At 46.4% G+C, this 19,410-nt stretch overlaps 1 protein-coding gene across 9 annotated transcripts in view; it reads right to left on the bottom strand.

The window, feature by feature from the left end:
- The window catches only part of COBL (cordon-bleu WH2 repeat protein), a 208,781-nt gene that overhangs the window by 158,982 nt on the left and 30,389 nt on the right, over nt 1–19,410 (bottom strand). For 3 of the 9 annotated variants that reach the window (XM_055799621.1, XM_055799627.1, XM_055799628.1), the window contains exons 1-2: nt 1,291–2,191; nt 965–1,063 (exon numbers count right to left, since the gene is read on the bottom strand). In XM_055799621.1, coding sequence (XP_055655596.1) covers nt 965–1,008 — 44 coding nt within the window. In that variant the 5' untranslated portion in view covers nt 1,009–1,063; nt 1,291–2,191. Of the gene's footprint in view, nt 1–253; nt 401–964; nt 1,155–1,290; nt 2,193–8,725; nt 8,971–19,410 lie in introns of those variants that run through there. The other 6 variants (XM_055799623.1, XM_055799624.1, XM_055799629.1 and 3 more) reach the window with 5 other exon arrangements.

The following is a 19,410-nucleotide window of genomic DNA, read 5'->3' as shown; positions in this document are numbered from 1 at the left end:
AGCTTCTGCTCTGACAAAAGAGATCACTTAGGGCTTCAACTGGCTGCTGCTCGCGCCATTTAATTAACGGACTCGTAAATGCACCTCTGGCATATTCTGTATTTGTCTCTTTCCTCGAAAAAGCCCAGATGCACCTGCCGTTCACGCTAGGGCCGGCTGCTACTCAGCGCGACCGCTGCGAGCGCGGGGCCCGCGGCCCACGGCAGGAGGAAGCGGGCGCAGCGGCTGCAGCCCCGGGCCCGCCGGCACCAACCTCCGCCGCTTCGGTGGGGTTTAGTTCGAGGGCGGCAGCGGTTCTCCTTCCTCTGCCGCGGCTGCACAGCGAGGCTGAGGGACCCACGGCTGCGGCAGCTCCAGAAACCTTCCGAAGGCTTTTGGCAGCTGCGTCCTGGCACGCAGGGCAGCGGGGCGGGCAGGCAAAAAGCGACGCCGGCGGCCGCGGGCTCCCCCGCACCCAGCCGCCAGCCGGGTCCGCCCCGAGACCCGCAGCGACCCCGGCCGCGGCGCCGGCTCCCTCCCGCTCCGCCCGGCGCCCCGGCTCCAAACGGGACGGGAGCAGCGAGCGACGGCGGCGCGGCGCCCCACAGGGCCGGGGCGCGCCCGGCCAGCGCGGCAGCCCCCTGCACGGCACAACGCCCCGCACCGAGCCCCGCCCTCGCCGCCGCAGGGGCAGCGCCGGCAGCAGGGTCGGGGCGCCCCTGCCAACGCGAACGGCGACGCAGCCGCTTTTCCTCCTCACGACCTTTCTGCACCCCCGCTCACTCTGCCGCCCCCGGCCCCGCTGCCCTGCTCCGCGGCCGTGCCGCTCTGCCCGTCCGCCGCCGCCTCAGGCTGCGCCCCGAGAGAGGGAAGGAGGGAGGCGAGGCACCGAGGCCCGCCGGCCAGCACGGCCGCTACCGGCGCCGTCCACAGCCGCTCCGGCCCGCGGCGGCCGCTCCGGCCCGGGTCGCGGCGGGTGGCTTACCCGCTGGGCGGCTTGCTGGCCCCGGGGCGGACGAGGGTCTCCATGGCCGGGCCGACCTCACCACTTCTGAAGGGACGGGACGGTCCGGACGCGGTCCCGCTGCGGGGCAGCGGCGAAGGTCGGCGGCCGGGGGGTTCCAGAGGGAGGGAAAAGAGGAGAGGAGTGAGAGCCGGCCTCGCCCTCCCTCACCCCCGCCTCCCCCGCCCGGCCCCGCTCCCCGCCCCGCCGCCGGGCGGCACTGCCCGGGGCGCCGCCGCCCCCCGCCCCGGGGATGCCCTGCCGAGGTGGCTCACAAGCAGCCCCTCGCCGCCCGCCGCCCGTCTTACCGGGCCGGCAGGGAAGCCACGCCGCGCCGCGGGCACTGACAGCTCGGCCTCGCCCGCCGAGGAGGGGGCTGCCGGGCCGGGGTGAGGCGGAGCGGCCCCCGGGGAATGCGGCTCGGCGCGGCTGGCCGCTGCCCGCTCAGCGGCCCGGCAGTGCGGGCGGGGGCGGGGGCGCTGCCAGCCCGTTTCCATGTGACTGGCCGGGACAAATGCAAACACGGCGGCTGCCCCCGCCGCCCACGCCGCCGCGGGGGAGAGGAGGGGATGGGGAAACCCGCGGGAGAGCGAAGGGACAAACGCCGCCGCTGGCAGCAGCTCAGGAAACTCTCCCACCCCCTGTCGCCACGAACTTGGCCAAAGCAAAGCTTGCCGGGCGGCTGTCCCTGGGGCTCAGCCCCGCGGGGACCGAGGGCTTTTCGGCAGCCCGCACGCCTTGCCCAGCCCCTGGCGCTGCCGCCTACGGCTTGAGGCTCCTCACCTTTATCCTTCCAGATTTATTTTTTTTTTTCCTTGGAGGCGGCGCAAAGAACTGTTTTAAAATTAGTGGCTTTGGTCGAAGAGGGGTCGAAGGGCCGTGACCCGGCCGGCGCGGCGCCCTTCTCCCGGGACGCTGCAGCCCGGCGGGGCGAGCCCAGCGGCGGGGCGGGCAGCGCGGCCCCACCGCCTCCAGCCGCGCTCCCGGGGCGCTGCGGGGGTCCCCGCCGGCGCAGCCTTCGTGGCAGCGCAGGTGGCGTGTTAGAAGTCTCGGGGTGCTGTGTCGGAAACGCTCCCCTCACGCCGTTTGTTAGGCCCGTGTGGGAGCGCAGCACCAAGCTGGGAAGCCCGGCTTGCTTACGGCAGCGTGTGCCTGCCTCGGGGGAGCCCGGCGCTGGCGCCCCGGCCCCGCCCGGGCGTTTCGGGAGCTTCTCTGTGCCCCTCCGACCCTCTCCGCCAGCTTCACCTTGCTTTTCCGGCCATGGCTGAGGTGGCAGACAGGTCAGGCCACCAGCAGTCAGAGGGACCAGGAGACAGGAGTAAGCACTGGAGTGACCGTGAGAAAGCGAGGCGGGGGACCACGAGGGGAAGGGGAGATGCTGCCTGACTTGCCTTCTCACCTGGCTGCCTTGGCCACCGTCCCACAGGTTCTGGTTAATGGTCACCCCTTTCCCCAAACCTTTCCTTACCCACAGGCTCAGGCTTATATCTCTGCATCATGTGCCCATCAGAAAGTGTCTTGCCCGGCTCCGTGACCAGGGTAAATGCCAGCTTCTCTGGCCCTGAAAGTGAGTTTCTTCCTAGCAAGCAAGGCTCAGAAAATCTGGGTCAGAAGTTGCATGTGAGTGATGGCATTACTATCTGCAAGAAACCCCCATCCCAGGCAGATTGCAAATTTTTTTAAACATTCAGACATTGGATTCATTTGCCAGTAACACAAAATGACGTGTACTATGTGGATGAAGGTTACCTGTAAATGCCCACCGTTGTCATGCACCCAGGCTTTTGCATTATGATCAAAATTTCTGTTTCTGTACATTTACCCCAATGTATAACAGAACACTTTTTGTACTTTATTTTTGTACTTAATTTTGTCTTCTCTCGCTTTGAAAACCTGGGGTCTCCCCTTAATTCCCATCTCCTCAGCAGAGAGTTATGAATGCTGCTTTCCATTCTCCCCTCTCCATCCCTGACATTACAGAGCTTAAGGGCAAGGGAGGCAGCTGTAGGTAGATAAACAAAAATACGAATTTACAGAAGCAAAACACTGATCTCTAATTTCCCTGTTACCATGGGTAGAAGTTAACTGAGTCACCACAGTTCAGTAATTACCCTGGTCATCGGAGCCACATGCATGTTCCTAATTTGTGCCCTTATGGAAATATATAGGCTAGCTTGCATGCTTTATTTTGCAAGTGGATTGGTTCAGAGACTGCATGCTGTCAGTTACCATAGCTCCAGGAATGAATGGTGATCTATTAAATCATGGGAACTTGATTTCATTGCCGTGTTGATCATCTATTCAGTCATTTTTCATCTCCCTTTTTACTCCTAAATCTAAGTGAACTCTTCCCGATCCTAGAATAGTTGCTAAAGCTGCATGGGTACAAAACCTTTGCAGAAACCCCCAAATCTTCCACTGTCCGCATCATTAGGAAACTACACCATTCTGTTTATTTTAAGAACCTGAAAGACCTTCCCCTGCCCTAGCTATAACTTCTGCTCTACGGTGATACATCTGAGCGGAGGTGTAAAGCCTAAAACAACAAAACAGCATTTGCTTATTATGTTTGCTTCTTTTTATATAATACAGAAAAAGAATGAAAGCCTTTTAATCACTGAAATTATGATCTTAATACATGTCCAGAGCACCGGCGGCACTGACTGCCCACAGCCCCAGTTCTTAAGTCCTGTTTAGCTGATGAAAAAGCCGGGTGAAATGCGGGGGAGCACACTCTGCGATACGACATGGGAATCTGCCTTTCTCCAGGCTTCTTGGCACTGGGCCTGGCTCTCAAAAAAAGGGCAAAGGGGGCATTTCTACTGTGCATTGTAATCCCCACAATCGGGGTGCTATGCTTATTTTTTAGGCAAAGGGCATTAGTTCAGCAAGGGGCTGCATCAGTATTTGCCAATCTCATAAAATGTCTGTCAGACTGAGCATGTTCAGTCCATCACCCTGGACTGTTTTTAACCCTTTCCCTATTGGTATGGCTTCATCTCCATCTAGATGGGCCTCCTCAATATATTTCCTAAGAAAATTACAGGCCGTTTAGATTACAAAATCCTTGATGTAAAAGTTTAGGCCTTGATGTAAAAGTTTTTATAAAAAAATCACCAGTACAATTTCAAATTTCTGCTTTTATACAATCTTCAAATCATTATTCCTATTTTTCCTCACCATCACTGCTAGTAGTATTACTGAATCAAACCTTTAAGGCTACATTTTTCTTCTGCTAAAAGTGGCCTGCAATGTTTCAGGAATTTGAGTTTATAGTATGAGCTTAACTGAACAAACACATAAGGAATCCGGTAATACAAGTCTAATACCAAAGAATTTGTTTCTAATGTAACAAAAAGAGGTTATCATCAACTCAGCATTAGCTAAAATGCACCAGTTAAACAAGCCTTTTCGCTAGTCTGGCACGTATCTTCCTATGATTTAGCAGTCTGAGGGCCATCCTAGAATTGGAAACCAGGTTTGAGCTTTAAATCCAAGGCAAAACCAACAAACCTGAAATTATAGCAGGAAAAGGTTGTGAATAGAAGTTAGTTAATGTGGTTAGGTTTAGTTAATAGCAAATACACATTTTTAACCACATAAATCCTTTCCCCATTGTAAGTAACCTAGAAATTGCAATTTAAGCATTAGTCCCTGTAAGAGAGCTTGCTTACTGTACAATTGCAAAATTCCTGGCTATGTAATTATAGCAATTGGAGCTGTGTAGCCTCAAGCTCACAAATTCCTTTTATTTTGCCATCCACAGAAAAAAAAGGAAAAAAAAAAAAAGGAAAAAAAGAAGGGAAATGAGATTTTCAGGGCTTGCCAGACCATTTCTTTGAGTCCCAGAGCACCCCTTCTTCAGAAAGTTGTTTTGGGATTTAGCACTATGTGTCCTATTGTTTTTCTTTAGGAATCTGAAATAACTGAGCAAATGATACCAGTGTAGTTGGAATGTGTGAAAATAATGAATAAAAACAATGAGTAGTTTTGAGCAAATATGCCATTTCTGATCCATACAAGACTAACGCAACATTAGCAAATGCCACTGAAGAGGCTGAATTTGCTTCAGAAAGGCAGCATGACTCCATAAGTGGGGCATTTAACAGGGAATGAGGATATTGTGCTTGGATCTGCCCATGGCCACATAGCAAATCACTGACAACTTTCTGGTTCATCTTTTGTTTCTCTTACTTAGCTTCTTGTGTCATGCCGAGGAGCCTCCTCTGTGACTCAGTGCCAAACTGCACTTGTACAGCTTCTACAAGAGAGCAAAGACAGTTCCTGCCCTGGACAACCTGGAATTTTTGGAACAGCAATTTTAGTTTTCTTTGTGTTTTTAGAGACTGACATGTAGGAAGTCTGTGATGTCAATTGAGGCTTGCAAGGAAAGAGTGAAAGAAGTTACTAATCATCATGACAAAGAAGCCATCTGAAAGAGCATGTGCATATGGATACAGGTTTATGTAGCTTTAGCTGAGGTAGTTCATATTATTTCTGAGTTATGAAGTAGTGACCTCCCATGTATGTAGAAATACTGAAGCTTGCCCTTTGTCTTGTTATCTTTCAACCCGTTCTGTTCTGAAAGATAGATCCCTTCAGGGATTTTTTTACTTTATCTCCCAAAACTTACTGAAGTCAGAGAATTTGGAGGTTATTTGGCCTTAAGACACCTAGAAAAAGGAATTGGGAGTGTGATGGAGAAAGCTAAACTCTTTCCCGACCTCTGCGTGGAAAAGGCTGTTGAGGAAACCCCTGCTTGACCATTCACTCCTGCCTTCAAACCGTGGTGTGGTCTGGAAGGTGGTGCGGAGGAGAGAGGGCCAGTGCAGCACAGCAGACAAGCAGGCGCATGATGCAGCGCTGGCCCAACGCTGACTCTCAGGAGCCGTGGGGCAGATGGAACACTGTCATGCCAGGTAAAAATATTCTGGAAAGGGAGCATCCTCTTGCCTTAGAGAGAATTTCAGAGCATACGTGCAGGGTGGGGAATATGATGTACATTAACTGAGATGGGGAAATGGTTTAAATCCATCATGTGAATAGAGAAAGAGGAATTTCTGTGAATGACACTGTCATCAGGAAATTAAAATCGGTTTATTTTAAATGTGGCTAAAAGTGGACATGGCAGGCATCAGCATAACCCAGACTGAAGCTGATATGTCTCTATAATATGCTGGCACAGTCTTGAAAGTAAGAACTGTAGAACTCTGGAGATTTTGTTTTAAAGGTTGAGTATTGATTACATGCTTATTCTTCCATTCTTCCTCTTTTTTCCCTCAATAGTTTTGCTTTTCCCTAATATTTCATTCTATATATTTTGGACACGTAGCCTTCTATTTCCTCTCTTCTTTAGCAGTCCTCTTAAGTGAACTTTTTTCAAGATTTGAAACCCCAGGCCTAATCTGCAATTAAACTGACATTAATAAGGGTATTTACTTGGACAGACCCAGTGGGCCAGAGCTTGTGTTCATGGACTCGGCTGTGGTGCGAACCTTCCCAGGCAAGATGCTAATTAAGATGCTTCCCAAAATCAGAGTTGCATGACTCATAGTCATCTGAGAACAGTGTCAGAGAAGCCAATACTATTATCCAGGGAAAATATAAAATGAGTCTTCAAGACCGTGTCATATTATATGACTGAAAAAAGCATCTGGGCAGGCTTCACCAGCTTACAAACCAAACTTGAATCAAAATGTTAGCTAATTTATGTAAATGTATCTTCATTGTACAGAGCTGGGTGATGTTGCCCAGCATGCTGGTCAGGGTGACCCAGCTACAGCCATTCCTTACTGTGAAGTTTTTGCTTTTTGTTTGTTGGGCCAAGGAGAGTGAAGTTGTAGAAACAGCATTGCAGAGAAGCGACTCAGTGCCTCCCAGATGCTGCTGCCACTGAAACTCTCTTCATCCTACCTCTTTCTCTAATGAAAATAATTTGTACTATACTTAGAATTACCCTCTCTTTCAGCATTTTCATGAAAGAGAAGTAGAGCTCTTGGGCTGCTCAGCCCAGCAGAACTAGCAGAAAGGGAAACTTAATGAGCTTTCTGTGTAAGTAACTTTCCACAGATCTGTAAACATTCATTTAGAAGTGGTGGGAAGGTGTAGCAGAGCTCTTGACTTGGTCATGACACTTTTCCAGTCAGTATGGTACAGACAGGCCAGACTTTTGTAAAGGCAGGCAGGACTAACAAGGAGACGGCAGAAGGAACACTCCGTGCTTGATCTAGTGCAGCAATGAAGAAAACAGAACGCTCTCTCTCTGTAAGCTGTGTACATGGCATGTTCCCAGTTTTCCTTATGCAGCATGCGTCATACACAATGCCATGAGGCTTCACCATTGCAATAGCCTGTGCCTCTCCCATGCATTGTACCCAGCTCTTCTCCCAGCACCCACAGCTGGCGCTGCAAGTGATGGCAGCGAGGAGTGCCTGCTGCCTTTGAAACACTGGCTTGCATGTGGAGCTTCAGCTAGTAACTGCTGAAGTTGCTCTTGAATTAAGTTAGTCCCTGCAGTGACCAAAGGTCCTTAGAAAACAACTTTCAAGTGAGTTATGTCTGTCCTGAATACTCAATACCAGGGTTTCTATTTCCAGAAGGCTATTTCTATTTTCATGTATATAATACAGCCAAGCTATAATCAGAAGAATTATATCCACTCACAGTCCTCTCTATAAATACTTAAGACTATATGAGATAAACTTTATTAACAACGTCCACAACTATCTTTTAGCTCACAGACTGGGTTAAACTTCTACCACTTTTAAATAGATTTTTTCAGTATAGCCTTTCACCGAAATTTAGAAAGTTTCCATGGTTAGGAGGCAGTGGTATCTCAAGGTTTCATTTTTAAGAATTTCATAGTTACTTATGTAATTCTCATTTCACATTTGCATCATCTGATGCACCTTTCAGTTAATCCTGATTGATAGCAACATAAATGAAAACAGGATTTGGTTCTGTATTTATATCAAAACTAGTACCCTACAGATAAAGACAAATATGTGTGTACTTATGCAAAAGTAGAAAAGTAGCAGGCTTGGTGCTGCTGCTGTTTCTATTGAGTTATGTAGTTCATGATTGCCTTAGTTGAGCAACATCTCAAAGCACGTGAGGATTTGCATGCGTGTGAAAACTCACTAGTATTACACCTAAATTCCTTAATTCTTTAGAAAAAATAAGACCTTTGACATACAATATCATCTCTAGAATTCTTCATAAACTGAACAGGGACTTGAACAGCTGCATGCTGTTTACTTACTACATGCACCCTCAGAGGCCTACCTTTTATTCGTTCCCACCCCAAATGTAGACCTCATGAACCTGCTGAAATCACTGAATTACAGTAACATGAGACTCATACCTCTGAGGGCTAGAGTTTTAATGGATGTTATTGTCAGGAAAGCATTTGAAGAAGGCAGATGAAGTCTGAAGACTGATGTATATAAGGCCTTGTATGTAATTCAGACCTAGGTTACAAGTGTGAGGGTGAAAATAATGAAATAACTTACCTTGAGAATTCTCTCTGGGCCTATTTGAATTGACATAATGTACAATACATTTTTGGTAGCCACCACCATGCCACGACACGATCAGTGGCGTGAAGGGTGGCTTCCCCATCACCCACCCCTCTGAGGCCAGCAAAGGCTTCTTAACTCTCCCTTCATGCATTTCAGACGATTTACACCTTGATATCAATAAGTGATGAGGCAGTAATGCTTTTCTCTCGTTTTGCTAACATACCTTGAGACCAGTCCTGCTGCTTATCTCTTTTTCCACAAGATACGGGTTAGCTGGGTACGGCAAAGGAAGAGGAAGGGAGGTCTTCCAAAGATGTCTGGTGGTACTAATCCAGGAGAACTTGGGTTGAGATGAAGTACACAGTTGGTTCACCACGGTGTCATTGGACAGATGCGGTCACATGGGGACAAGACAGGGTAACACTTCTTTCTTTGGAGAGGATTGCGATCACCTTCCTCACCCTGGTCCTGTAAGGAAAACTCTCTTTGAATTAACAAGGAAGGGATTGGATAAACTGCTCAGCAAAGAGAGGTGGAGAAAATATGAGTTATCTGGAGAACATCACTGGCCTGATCCAAAGCCTACATTAATGAGAGGTTTTCTACCAACTCCAACTGGTTTTTCCAAATCATTCACTTCACTTGCAAACATGGGCAATAATTACTGGGTGTTTTACACAACCTTTCTTCTCTCATTTCCTCACCTCTTCCTCTTGAAGGTGAGGTTAATTACATCTTAATGGTACCTCCAGCCACTTGTACAGGTGCTACATGAATCTTCACAGGAGCCTGCTGTTTACTGGCCCCTAAAGGACAACATGAAGGTAAAAAATCTGTCATGTGCTTTAAATGCCCTATACCTGACATGAGGTGGTTGATGAATCTTTGAAACCTTTTTATTTCTCTGTCTTCTGGCTTGCCAGCTGTCCTCAGCCTGCAATCTCAGTCTAGGAGAGGGTACAAATTATGATATACTTAAAATGAAACAACACTCCCTTTCTTCAGGTGACTCATCTGCAGGTATCCAGAAAATGCACAGCGTGAAAATTACCTCCGGTTCAGGGCATTAAGAATAATACAAACTAGCTCCTTAGAGTTCCTGTGGAAAAATAAAATGTGGCGTACCTCTGACTTACAAATACAGAAAACTAATTTCCTACTGTTCGCAGTCACAGACTAGAATAACCAGATTACAAAGCTTCCTGTGAATCTACAACACAGGGTGGTGCACTGCCGCGTTGCTTCAGGGACAGCCCAGAAAGCAAACTGTGATGCAAAGGGCTGTGCTTGGTTCCTCCTCTGCCCCCGTGGCAAGAGCTCTCCCCGCAGCAGCCAGCTGCCCAGCCTGCTGGCACAGCGCCCTTCTGCAGCACAGCAGGCAGCAAGCCAGAGCCCCACCTTTTCTCCACCTTCTCGTCTCTCAGCACAGATGGATGACGAGGGAAGAAAACAACAGTTGTGCAGAGACCCAGCTTTTCTCACAATGCAAGTGTCCTTCAAAGGCCTTACTAGCCATGAAGGGTCTAGAACAAGGGTCCTCAAACTACGGCCCGCGGGCTGGATACAGCCCCCCAGGGTCCTCAGTTCGGGCCCCGGTATTTACAGAACCCCCCCGCACCCCCCCGCCGGGGGTTGGGGGGGGAACCAAGCAGCCGCAGATGGCTGCCTGCCACTTCATCCGTGCGCCAGCCCCCTGGTTAAACAGTTTGAGGACCCCTGGGCTAGAATATAGACTGCAATCTCTCCAGTAAATATACACATGTCCATAGAGATTTAAAGGAATACATTGGTTTGTTTGATTTTTATACTCATTCATAATCTGATGAAATATTAAAGGAACCCACAGATTTACATACAATTTTTCCTTTCACTGGAAGATAGCAAATGAAGGTGTAAATCCTCCTAAAATGCATTACCTTAATGTCTGACATAATAATTATTATGGTGGTGCTTTCACAGCACTGGCTGGTGTTTTAAAACTCAGTGTCACAAAAGCCGCGTTAAGTTTAGTGATAACAACTGAACTGAAATGCATGTGGAAATCTTTGCAAATTTTCACTCAATACGGCTTTTGAAACCTGTCTACAGTTTCCAAAGGAAAATGAAAAGTCAGAGAGTGATGTTTCAGTTGTTCACACAGTTTGCATTTGCCGTGCCATACTGACCCAGTGGATATGAGGCAAGGGCCCACTTGAGTCAGCCCCTGTAGGTGCCCACAAGCAGCCATGAGTCTTGCAGCAACCTCTGTGGCCTAAGCCATCACTTCTGTGAAGGTTTTCTCAGAAGCCTGTCGTTGTTCTTGCATGTGCAGCAGATGACCTTGGGTCCTGCCCTGATGTGGAAGCATGTTGGGCTCTCCCACAGCAGCCTGTGCTCACCGCTTCAAAACCCTCCTCTGCCGGGTTGCTCAATCCCAGCTGAGCTGCTGCCAAGGTCACCAAGTACCTTAAACAGCTGGAGGGCCTCCAGGGCATGGTCACCCTGCTGCAGGTACAGCATTCCGTTCTGTGAGATGTTTATATCCTAGCATTAGGAGAATATTTGTGCAACTTGAGGTGTGGCATTTGTAACCCTTTGGAAAAGAGCACTATTTGCAAGAGCATCCCTGCAAATCCACAATACCTTGCTACCATGTTTTCAGTTTTAAGGTGGTTCCTTAGAAAATTATAAAATATGGTTCATTTGTACATTACAATTGGATTTCCAAACTGCTGTCTAATACAGATCTTGAAAGTTGTTACCCTACTGCTTTATGAATACCTCGTTCCTTCCTGGTGAATAGAGACTAAGCATGGCTAAACCTGGCATTTTCAGATGGTTGTAACATAAACTGTAAAATATATACATGTATCTATACATATATAATTTTATGACTATAGGGGTTTGTTTTCTTTAGGGTGGAGTATTTTGCATACTGACTTACTTGAAAGCTCAAGATGCCTATGGCTTCTCCTGAGACCTGACCTGGAGCACCACATACAGCTCTGGGGCCCGCAGCACAAGACAGCTGTGGACCTGCTGGAGTGGGTCCAGAGGAGGGCCACGAAAATGGTCAGAGGGCTGCAACACCCTCTGTGAAGAAAGGCTGAGAGAATTGGGGATGTTCAGCCTGGAAAAGAGGAGGCTTCAGGGGGAACCTTTCAATACTGAAAGGGGGCTTTAAGAATGAAGACGGGGAGAGGCTTATTACGAGGGCCCGTAGTAATAACACAAGGGGTCACAGTTTTAAACTACAAGGGGATAGATTTAGATTGAATGTAAGGAATAAATTCTTTACTGTGAGGGTGGTAAGCCACTGGAACAGGTTGCCCAGAGAAGCTGTGAATGCCCCACCCCAAGTGCTTGAGCATGGATGTGTATTTGAGCAACCTGATCTAGTGAAAGATGCCCCTGCCCATGGCAGGGGGGTTGGACGAGATGATCTTTAAAAGCCCCTTCCAACCCAACCCGCTCTGTGATTCTTGAGTGCCCAAGTGAGGATTTGGGTATCTGTGTTAGTGCACTCAGATTCATCAGCAAACTGAGGATATTTGAGGTCAGCTCGTAACTGAACCCCAGGATGCCGGATCCTTCCTTACTCCTTAATGGAAGTTTTTCAAGGGAAACAGAATAGTAGTCCAGCAGGTGAGCCAACAGAATAGGTAGGAACTACTCCTTTGTTTAAATTTTATCACAGAAGCTCAAAATGAAATCAGTGGTTCTGCAGTTGTCTGGTAAGCAGCAGCATGGTCAGAAAACAGGCTGTGGAAAACTCAGGGAAGGAAATTTTGGTGAGCATGATTTCTTCAACAGTCTTGTGACAGTCTGTAACAAGAAAATGGCCAATGAAAGTCTTAATAACATTTCAATTATTGGATTAAGTCTTGGAAAAGGCTAATGATTGAGAAAGGGAAGAGATAAATCAGCAGGAAAACAAACCCAAAACAAAACAACAAAAAATCTCTAAGGTCTTATTGCAAAACTAGGTTTTAGAACATTTGTATCCAGCACTTTCTCCACTGGGAGGCCTCTGTCACTGCTCCCTGGGGACATGGGGCTGACACTCCCAATATGCTGCTCTGGGATGAGGGGTAAACTCCCTTCCCAAGGTGGCGAAGAAAGCAGGGTGTTACTACATCCTGGAAAAGAGAACAGGCTGGCTTTTTTTAAATCATGATATCTGTGTTTGTAATCCCCAGCTATGCTCTAAGTAAAGCTGAACATCTTTAGCTTCTTACTTAAATGGGAATGAAATGCATGGGCATGAAGAAGATGCCCTGGGGAGGTGGACGATGAAAGATCCTGCTAACACCATCATAAAAATGAAGCTGCAGCAGGAAGCTGAAAGGATGCCGTGGGTAGATTTGTTATTGGAGCTTCCAGTTTTGATGAGAGAGGTGCAAAAATAAGCAAAAGGATTTTGAATTCCTGAGCTCATGGCTGCTTTGATGAGCTGAAGTGACCAGGCTGAACCCACTGGCAGTCAGAGGTTTCACCTGTTATGTCAGTGGCATGAGGATTTCAGCTGCTTGTGAATGACTTGTATTTTTGTCTCTTGCATGCCCAGGCACTCTATGTTTACCAAAAAAAAAAAAAAAAAAAAGGAAAGAAAGAAAAGAAAACTACCTAGACAGCAGAATGATCCTTAATTTAGTCCCTTTGAGTCCTGAACCTGATGGCTGGGCCCAGAAATCAAAGAATAACCTCCCTGCCAGACAACTCTGAGCCCCAGCGAGGAGGGAAGCCCCACCAGATGGGCTCTTTCGCCATCCAGTGGGGGAGGGGGTGGTAGAAAGCCCCAGTAGATGTGCCCTAAATATTTTGTTTTGTACATTGTGTTACTACATTTGAGAGGTGCTGCTGAGAAATGGAGTTTACAAACTGGGGAAAAGTTTACAGCTGTAACAATGATACTTATAGTTTTGTAATCTGGGTAAATGGCTGTCCCAGCCTAAGGCAATAGCTCATGTCCAGCTGCAAGTGCAAGGCTGGTGGTTATGCTTAGCTAGCTTGGGTGGGGGTCATGAGAAGTTCTGCAGACTGTATGAACATAAGAGGCTGAAAAAACAATTTCTCTGCCTCCTTGAAGATCCATGTCCAGCTCCGTATTCAGTTCAGTTCAGCTGGTGGCTGTGGGTAGTTGTCAGCTTTAAAGCACTACAGAAGTCCTGCAGCCCCAGGAGTCACTCAGGTGGCTGTGCTGGGTCGGGAGCAGCCGGCTGAGAGCCGAGGGGCTCTCAGCAGAGCTGCCAGGGCCTGTGGAGCTGGAGCTGGCTGTGCCCACTCTGTGGAGGCATGGCCAGCAGGGAGCTGAGCAGCTAGCAGAGCATCACTTTACCTAGCAGTTGATTGTCCAACAAATCTTAGCTTTCGCCTCCTGCAGATGATGGGAAAAGGTCTAGCCTAGAAATTACTTCCTTAGAGGAGAAGACTATGAACTGTTGTAGTTAAAGAATAACTATGACAGTCAGTTACTATCGCTTTGTTTATCTACCTGGTCAGGTTTTTGTTCTATCAGAAAAAAAAAAAAACCCAACCAAAAAAATCCTTTGTTAAGGGTTTGATTCAGGTTTGCCAATAGGAAAAATCAGATAGTTCAATATAATTTTCCCAGTTGTCCAGGTGTGGCCTCAACTGACTGCTTTCGAAGCAGCTCCCTTCGATTTGAACCTAGACATTGTTGCTGCCAGTTCAGGAGGTTTACCTCTGAACAACAGGAGCAGTGTTTCAATGAAATGACCGTACTCTTCTTTTTCCCTGCTAGCACTGGTATGTAGGATGGACGATATGTATACAGTCTGAGGATATACTAAGGCACTGTAGTATATGTTGTTAGATAGAAAAGGAAGCAAATAGGGAGATTCTAGGAAGAAGAAAGGGCAATGTACTAAAATAACTAAATACCATCCCAGACTCCAACAGACTCCTTGGCTCTGAGCAGTTATGAATTATTCTCGGTACATGGGATGAAACTTAATTTAGACTGCAGTTTCATAGTCACTTCAAGGTAATCTAAGTTGGCACAGTTTATGAAAGAAGCAATCTCACTTTCCTGTCTGTCCCCAGCAAATCTATTCCCTCTTTTTTGCCCTCTTTTCCCTCCCCCTTCACGCACATAGCAACTTTATCTCTGTGTGGCATGCCGTGGGGCAGGTAGTTTGCCCAGGGGGACAGCCCCACTACTCCTAAACATACTTACAGCCTACCCGTGCCCCCTTCCAGGTTACAGTCATCCTGATAACAACGTGTGTGTGTGGTGGTGGTGGTGGTGGAGAAACCTTAAACAACAGAGAAGTGTTTTGTTAACCCAGATAGATTTCCTGGTTTGGTTTGAGGTGGGGTTGGAGGATTGTACAGTGCCACCTTCAAGCAGGGATGACAGTTCAGCAGCATACCCCAAGTACTGTGAAACGGCAGCAGTAAAGACACTTGAACTTGAAACATCCTGGAGTCTGCACTAATTCCAGCATTTGCTAGCTTAATGTTGGTTTTGCGTAACACATTAACTTCTAGAGGTCATCAGCCCTGATCCACTGGTGATTTGTCCAAATACAGGCAAGCAAAATGCTATCTATTGTAGACACGGAGAAAAAAAGCGCTTTTTTCATATATGTATTTTAAAATTGTTTGGCCCGTTAAGATATCAACACCCTTCCCTCCCTGTGTTTATTTTTGGATATTTTAATGGGACATTGGTCTCATTTAATGTTTTGGAGCTGTTAATCCTACGTCAGGGAGCCCAAGCTAAACTCAGCAAACATAGGCAAAGTATGTGCCCCTGTGCATACACCTAATTCTACTTTTCCCGAAGTTTATAAGTATTTTAATGACTGCAACCTCAATCTCACAGCTTAACATCTATGCTTGTTTTAAGGGTAATCGCACAAGACAAAACATTACTATAATGCAGCAGCATTATTTAGGATACTTAAAACCAAACTACAGATGAAGGAGTGGTGAACAAAAAGTCCCCTGGGAACATTTCTGAGGTCATATGCTCATTTTGCAGGAAGCTGGCTTTCTCCTGCATTAGAAGAGTTGAACAACTGGAAGTTTAACTTGGGTGTAAATTTTACTAAGATCTGCTCTTCACTGCCAGAGTTATGCAAAGGGTTCTCATGTAAACAAGCACTGTTTACAGATATCTTCTCAGTAGTAGCACTCTTATTAAACATTAATTATTAGGAATGTGTATGTGGTCCAACCTTTTTACATGCTATTTTCATCTGTTAGCAATTTGTAAGGACACTTTTGATAATTTAGGATCAAAGCATAGATTTGGGAGAAAGTCTGCTACACAAAATGCAAAAACACGTGAAAGAATAAACTTTTTCTTTTAGCTAAAGATGCCCTGAAGTTTGTGGTACAGACATTGAATTATTAGGAAAGCGAAAAGATACTAACAATTGGTCCCAACCGGTATATTTGCATTCTGCCAGTGGAGGTGAACAGACACACAAGGTAAAAACAAGGTGGCAAAAAAGGTTAGGAAAACAACATAAAGATTTGGGACCATTTCTAGGGAGACAAACAAGCAAGTGTACTATTTTTAATGTAGGGTTCCTGTCAAGAGCACCATGAGTGACCTGTCTCTGTTCTACCTGTTGGTCGCAGAGAGCTAGAGTGAACACCCACGTGTGCTGGTGTCTCCCTAGGGAGTGTGCAGCAATAGTTACATGCACGCTGAATTTTCTTTGTGTCTTGCGAGAAGAGGAAGTGAATCAGAAACTCCCAAAGAGACTCAAGGAGGAAAAAAATAAAGGAGTTACCTTCCTGCCAGCAAGCAACCCTGCCTGGCCTACAACTTGAGAGGGACACTTGGACAAATGCACCTCACTGTCCAAACCACACACAGAGTTTGGGTGGGGTTTTTTGGGGCGGGAGTGATTTTTTGGTTTAGTCAAGGCCTGTTACTTTGGAGTGCTTTCATAAAATCACAGAATAGTTTGGGTTGGAAGGCAACTTTACTAGTCATCTAGTTCAGCCCCCGGCAATGAGCTGAGGCATCTTCAACTAGATCAGGTTACTCACAGCCCTATCCCACCTGACCTTGAATATTTCCAGGGATGGGGCATCTACCACCTCTCTGGGCAACCTGTGCCAGTGTCTTGCCACCCTTATCATAAAAAACACTGTCTGTGAAGCAAGCCCACCAGACTGTCAGCAGGGTATCACATCCTCTAGCAACTGCAAGGACGTACTGCTTGTTATTTACAGTATGTTCTGCTTTTTGCTTACCCTAGGTTGGTCACCACTAAGAAAAATTTCCAATTTTCAGAGTCTTTGGCTATTTATCAGTGTTATCCTGGGCTGATCTGCTCAGTATCTAGAGGCTTCCAGGAAAAGATACCAGTAGAGTTATCTGTCAAGAAGTATTACATCTGATATCGTTACTTATCAGTGAAAGATTTAGTTTCATGATTTTCTGGGAGAATGGGGGTACACTGAGATCTTGTCTGTGGGAAAGCAAATCAGTGACCATGAAAAAAAATGCACACATGGAGTGCATAAATGACAGCATGTTAAAACATTCACATAAGGAGATTCAGAGTGACCCTAGCAGGCAGAGGTATCTGGGATATACATGCAGAGCGAGTATGTCATTCAGTGAAGCACAACACACACAGGAAAAAGTTCAATGTGGTGTCCCAGAGTCAGAGCTGGTCCATAGTTTTTAGGGTCTATAATCTCAGGGTGTGTGTGAGACATGTTGCTACTGCAGTATCTTTTGAGAGCCTGATTCTCACTGGGGACATTTTTCAAAGTGCCCATAGTAGGGAGAAATTGCCCTCCTACATCTGAAGTCCAGAAAAATTCCGCCAGGAGCTGCAGCACCTCAGGAACAACTGAGTTTTGTCTGCCAAACTGGAACAAGTTCAGAGGGAGCACTGCTATGATCAATTCCTTACATAAACCTCAGTTAAGGGAATGGCAAGAAACTGTCCTGCCACCAAACATGAAAAATGCTTAAGGGGAAACAAAGCAGCCACTGCATGAATGTCTAACAATCTACACATTCTCGGTAGCTTAAGGGTCCCCAAAGGCCTGGTGGGAAATACAGAAGAAATCAAAACCAGAGATCAAGCTGCTGTGCTGAGCCATAGTGTCATTTCTTCTAATATCTGCGGGCACAGACAGCAGCTGCAGTTAAGTAGACAGCTTTACGAAATAACTTCTTAGTACAAGAAAGCACGAGAAAAGTAATTTTCTTTTCTCACATTCTTTTTGCCGTATCTGTTACTCCAGTTACAAAACTGCTGTGAAATGTAATAATAGAAGACAACCCTGTGTAGCAAGGACCAATAGAAGTTTTAAAAATCCTCATAACTAGATCTCAAGCAAGTCCCACATAGGTTGAATTTCTCTGAGCATCAAACCACTGGGCACACGTGTTGGATCCTACCGCCTCAGGGCTGGTAAAGCCTCTGAGCACAAGTCTCGGTAGAAACTAAATGCAAAGCAAAATTTGAAGCTTTGTTTCATACTAAATCTGTCATAATTCAGTACTTGGTCTTGTGTACATGGTGATGTAAATGGCTAGGACCCCCACAACAGTTATTCTACATGCTGTGCAAGAAAATACTGTAAAAATTCGGGGGGATGGGTGGTGTGGAGAGGGGAGGGGAGAAAACAGCTTGTGGTCATGGTTTTAAGCACACCTCTAGTAACATTTCAGCATGTCCTGGAGAATGGCTGGTTGGAGGAATTAGCTAGAAGCATTGATGTGTTCAAATGAGTTCACATTTGGGAAAACTCGGTAGACGACATACCAAAAGGCTCCTAAAAGTTTTAAACAGCCAGGAACATGAGAAAGAGCTAAAAGTGTAACACCTGTCCTGATGAATCTGGGAACAGAGGGCAGAGGAAAAATCAAAATCACAACAATGTCTAAACAGATGCCTTCATAAAACACTTACTTATGCCTCTGCTTTTGAAATACTAGAGTACAAAACTTCCTGAGGATTTAGTGGGAACTTGTGGGATTCATCCAGAATTAAGCTACAGTTGTAAAGCTAACGAAAGGCAATTTGTGTACATTGCCTAAGTCTTAAACCTTCTGAGAAGAAACTTTATCCTCTTTTAGAAATTAATAGGACAAAAAGGTTGGACAGGATCTATTTGTACCTCTGAGATTGTAATTTTTCATGCCCAGAACAATCAAGAATGTTTTGCTTCTTTTTCTCTAGGGGCTGTGTTGCACAGAGCAATGCACCCAGCTCTGGGCAGGAGAGTTTTCTACGAAGGCTGTGCCCAAAAGCTTCCCAAGAGGCCAGAGCAGCACCACATGAAACCCAGGGCTATCCTGTTTAGCAGCCCAGTAAAAGGAGAATGAAAGCTTTTATAACTATTTGAACAAACCTTAAATGTTATGGGTACCTCTTCTCAGTATGAAAATGTCTTTTATTACTTAAATTCAAGTCTTTTTCTCATGTCTCATGAGATGCATGTTTTGCTAAGCTACATAATAAGCCGCACCCTAAGCTAGACCGGCTTGCACAGTAGAACTGGATGTTCATTCAGTGGCTACACCAAGAAAAATATATTGATCTCACTGCCCTAGCTCATCCTAAGGGAAAAGAAAGTTTGTGTGCAAACAGAAGCTAAAGAGGATCTTCCTAAAGAGTTTGGGTGAGAAACCTGAGTAACGAGTAAAACATTTCTTCATGGACAAAATGTATTATGCGTGTGAGAAATGAACCCCAAGCTATTTCCCATATTATCACGGTGCTTTTCCTTCATGTGTGGCAACACGTCTTTGCAATTCTTTATCACCATCGTGTTAGGGGTCAAATGTGGCACTTAAAACCAGCAAAACGTACTAAAGCTTCCTCATAAGTCTCAGTTAGGTACAAAATACCTTAAAAAACAAATTCCTTAACCATGGTTCCTCTCTGCAGTTTAAGTTAGAATAAAAGAGTATAAGATTCT

This window comes from Falco peregrinus, chromosome 3, assembly GCF_023634155.1.
Source record: "Falco peregrinus isolate bFalPer1 chromosome 3, bFalPer1.pri, whole genome shotgun sequence".
Lineage (NCBI taxonomy): Eukaryota > Metazoa > Chordata > Aves > Falconiformes > Falconidae > Falco > Falco peregrinus.
Note: the sequence above shows the minus strand (reverse complement) of the source record. Positions and strands in the feature narration are given on the sequence as shown.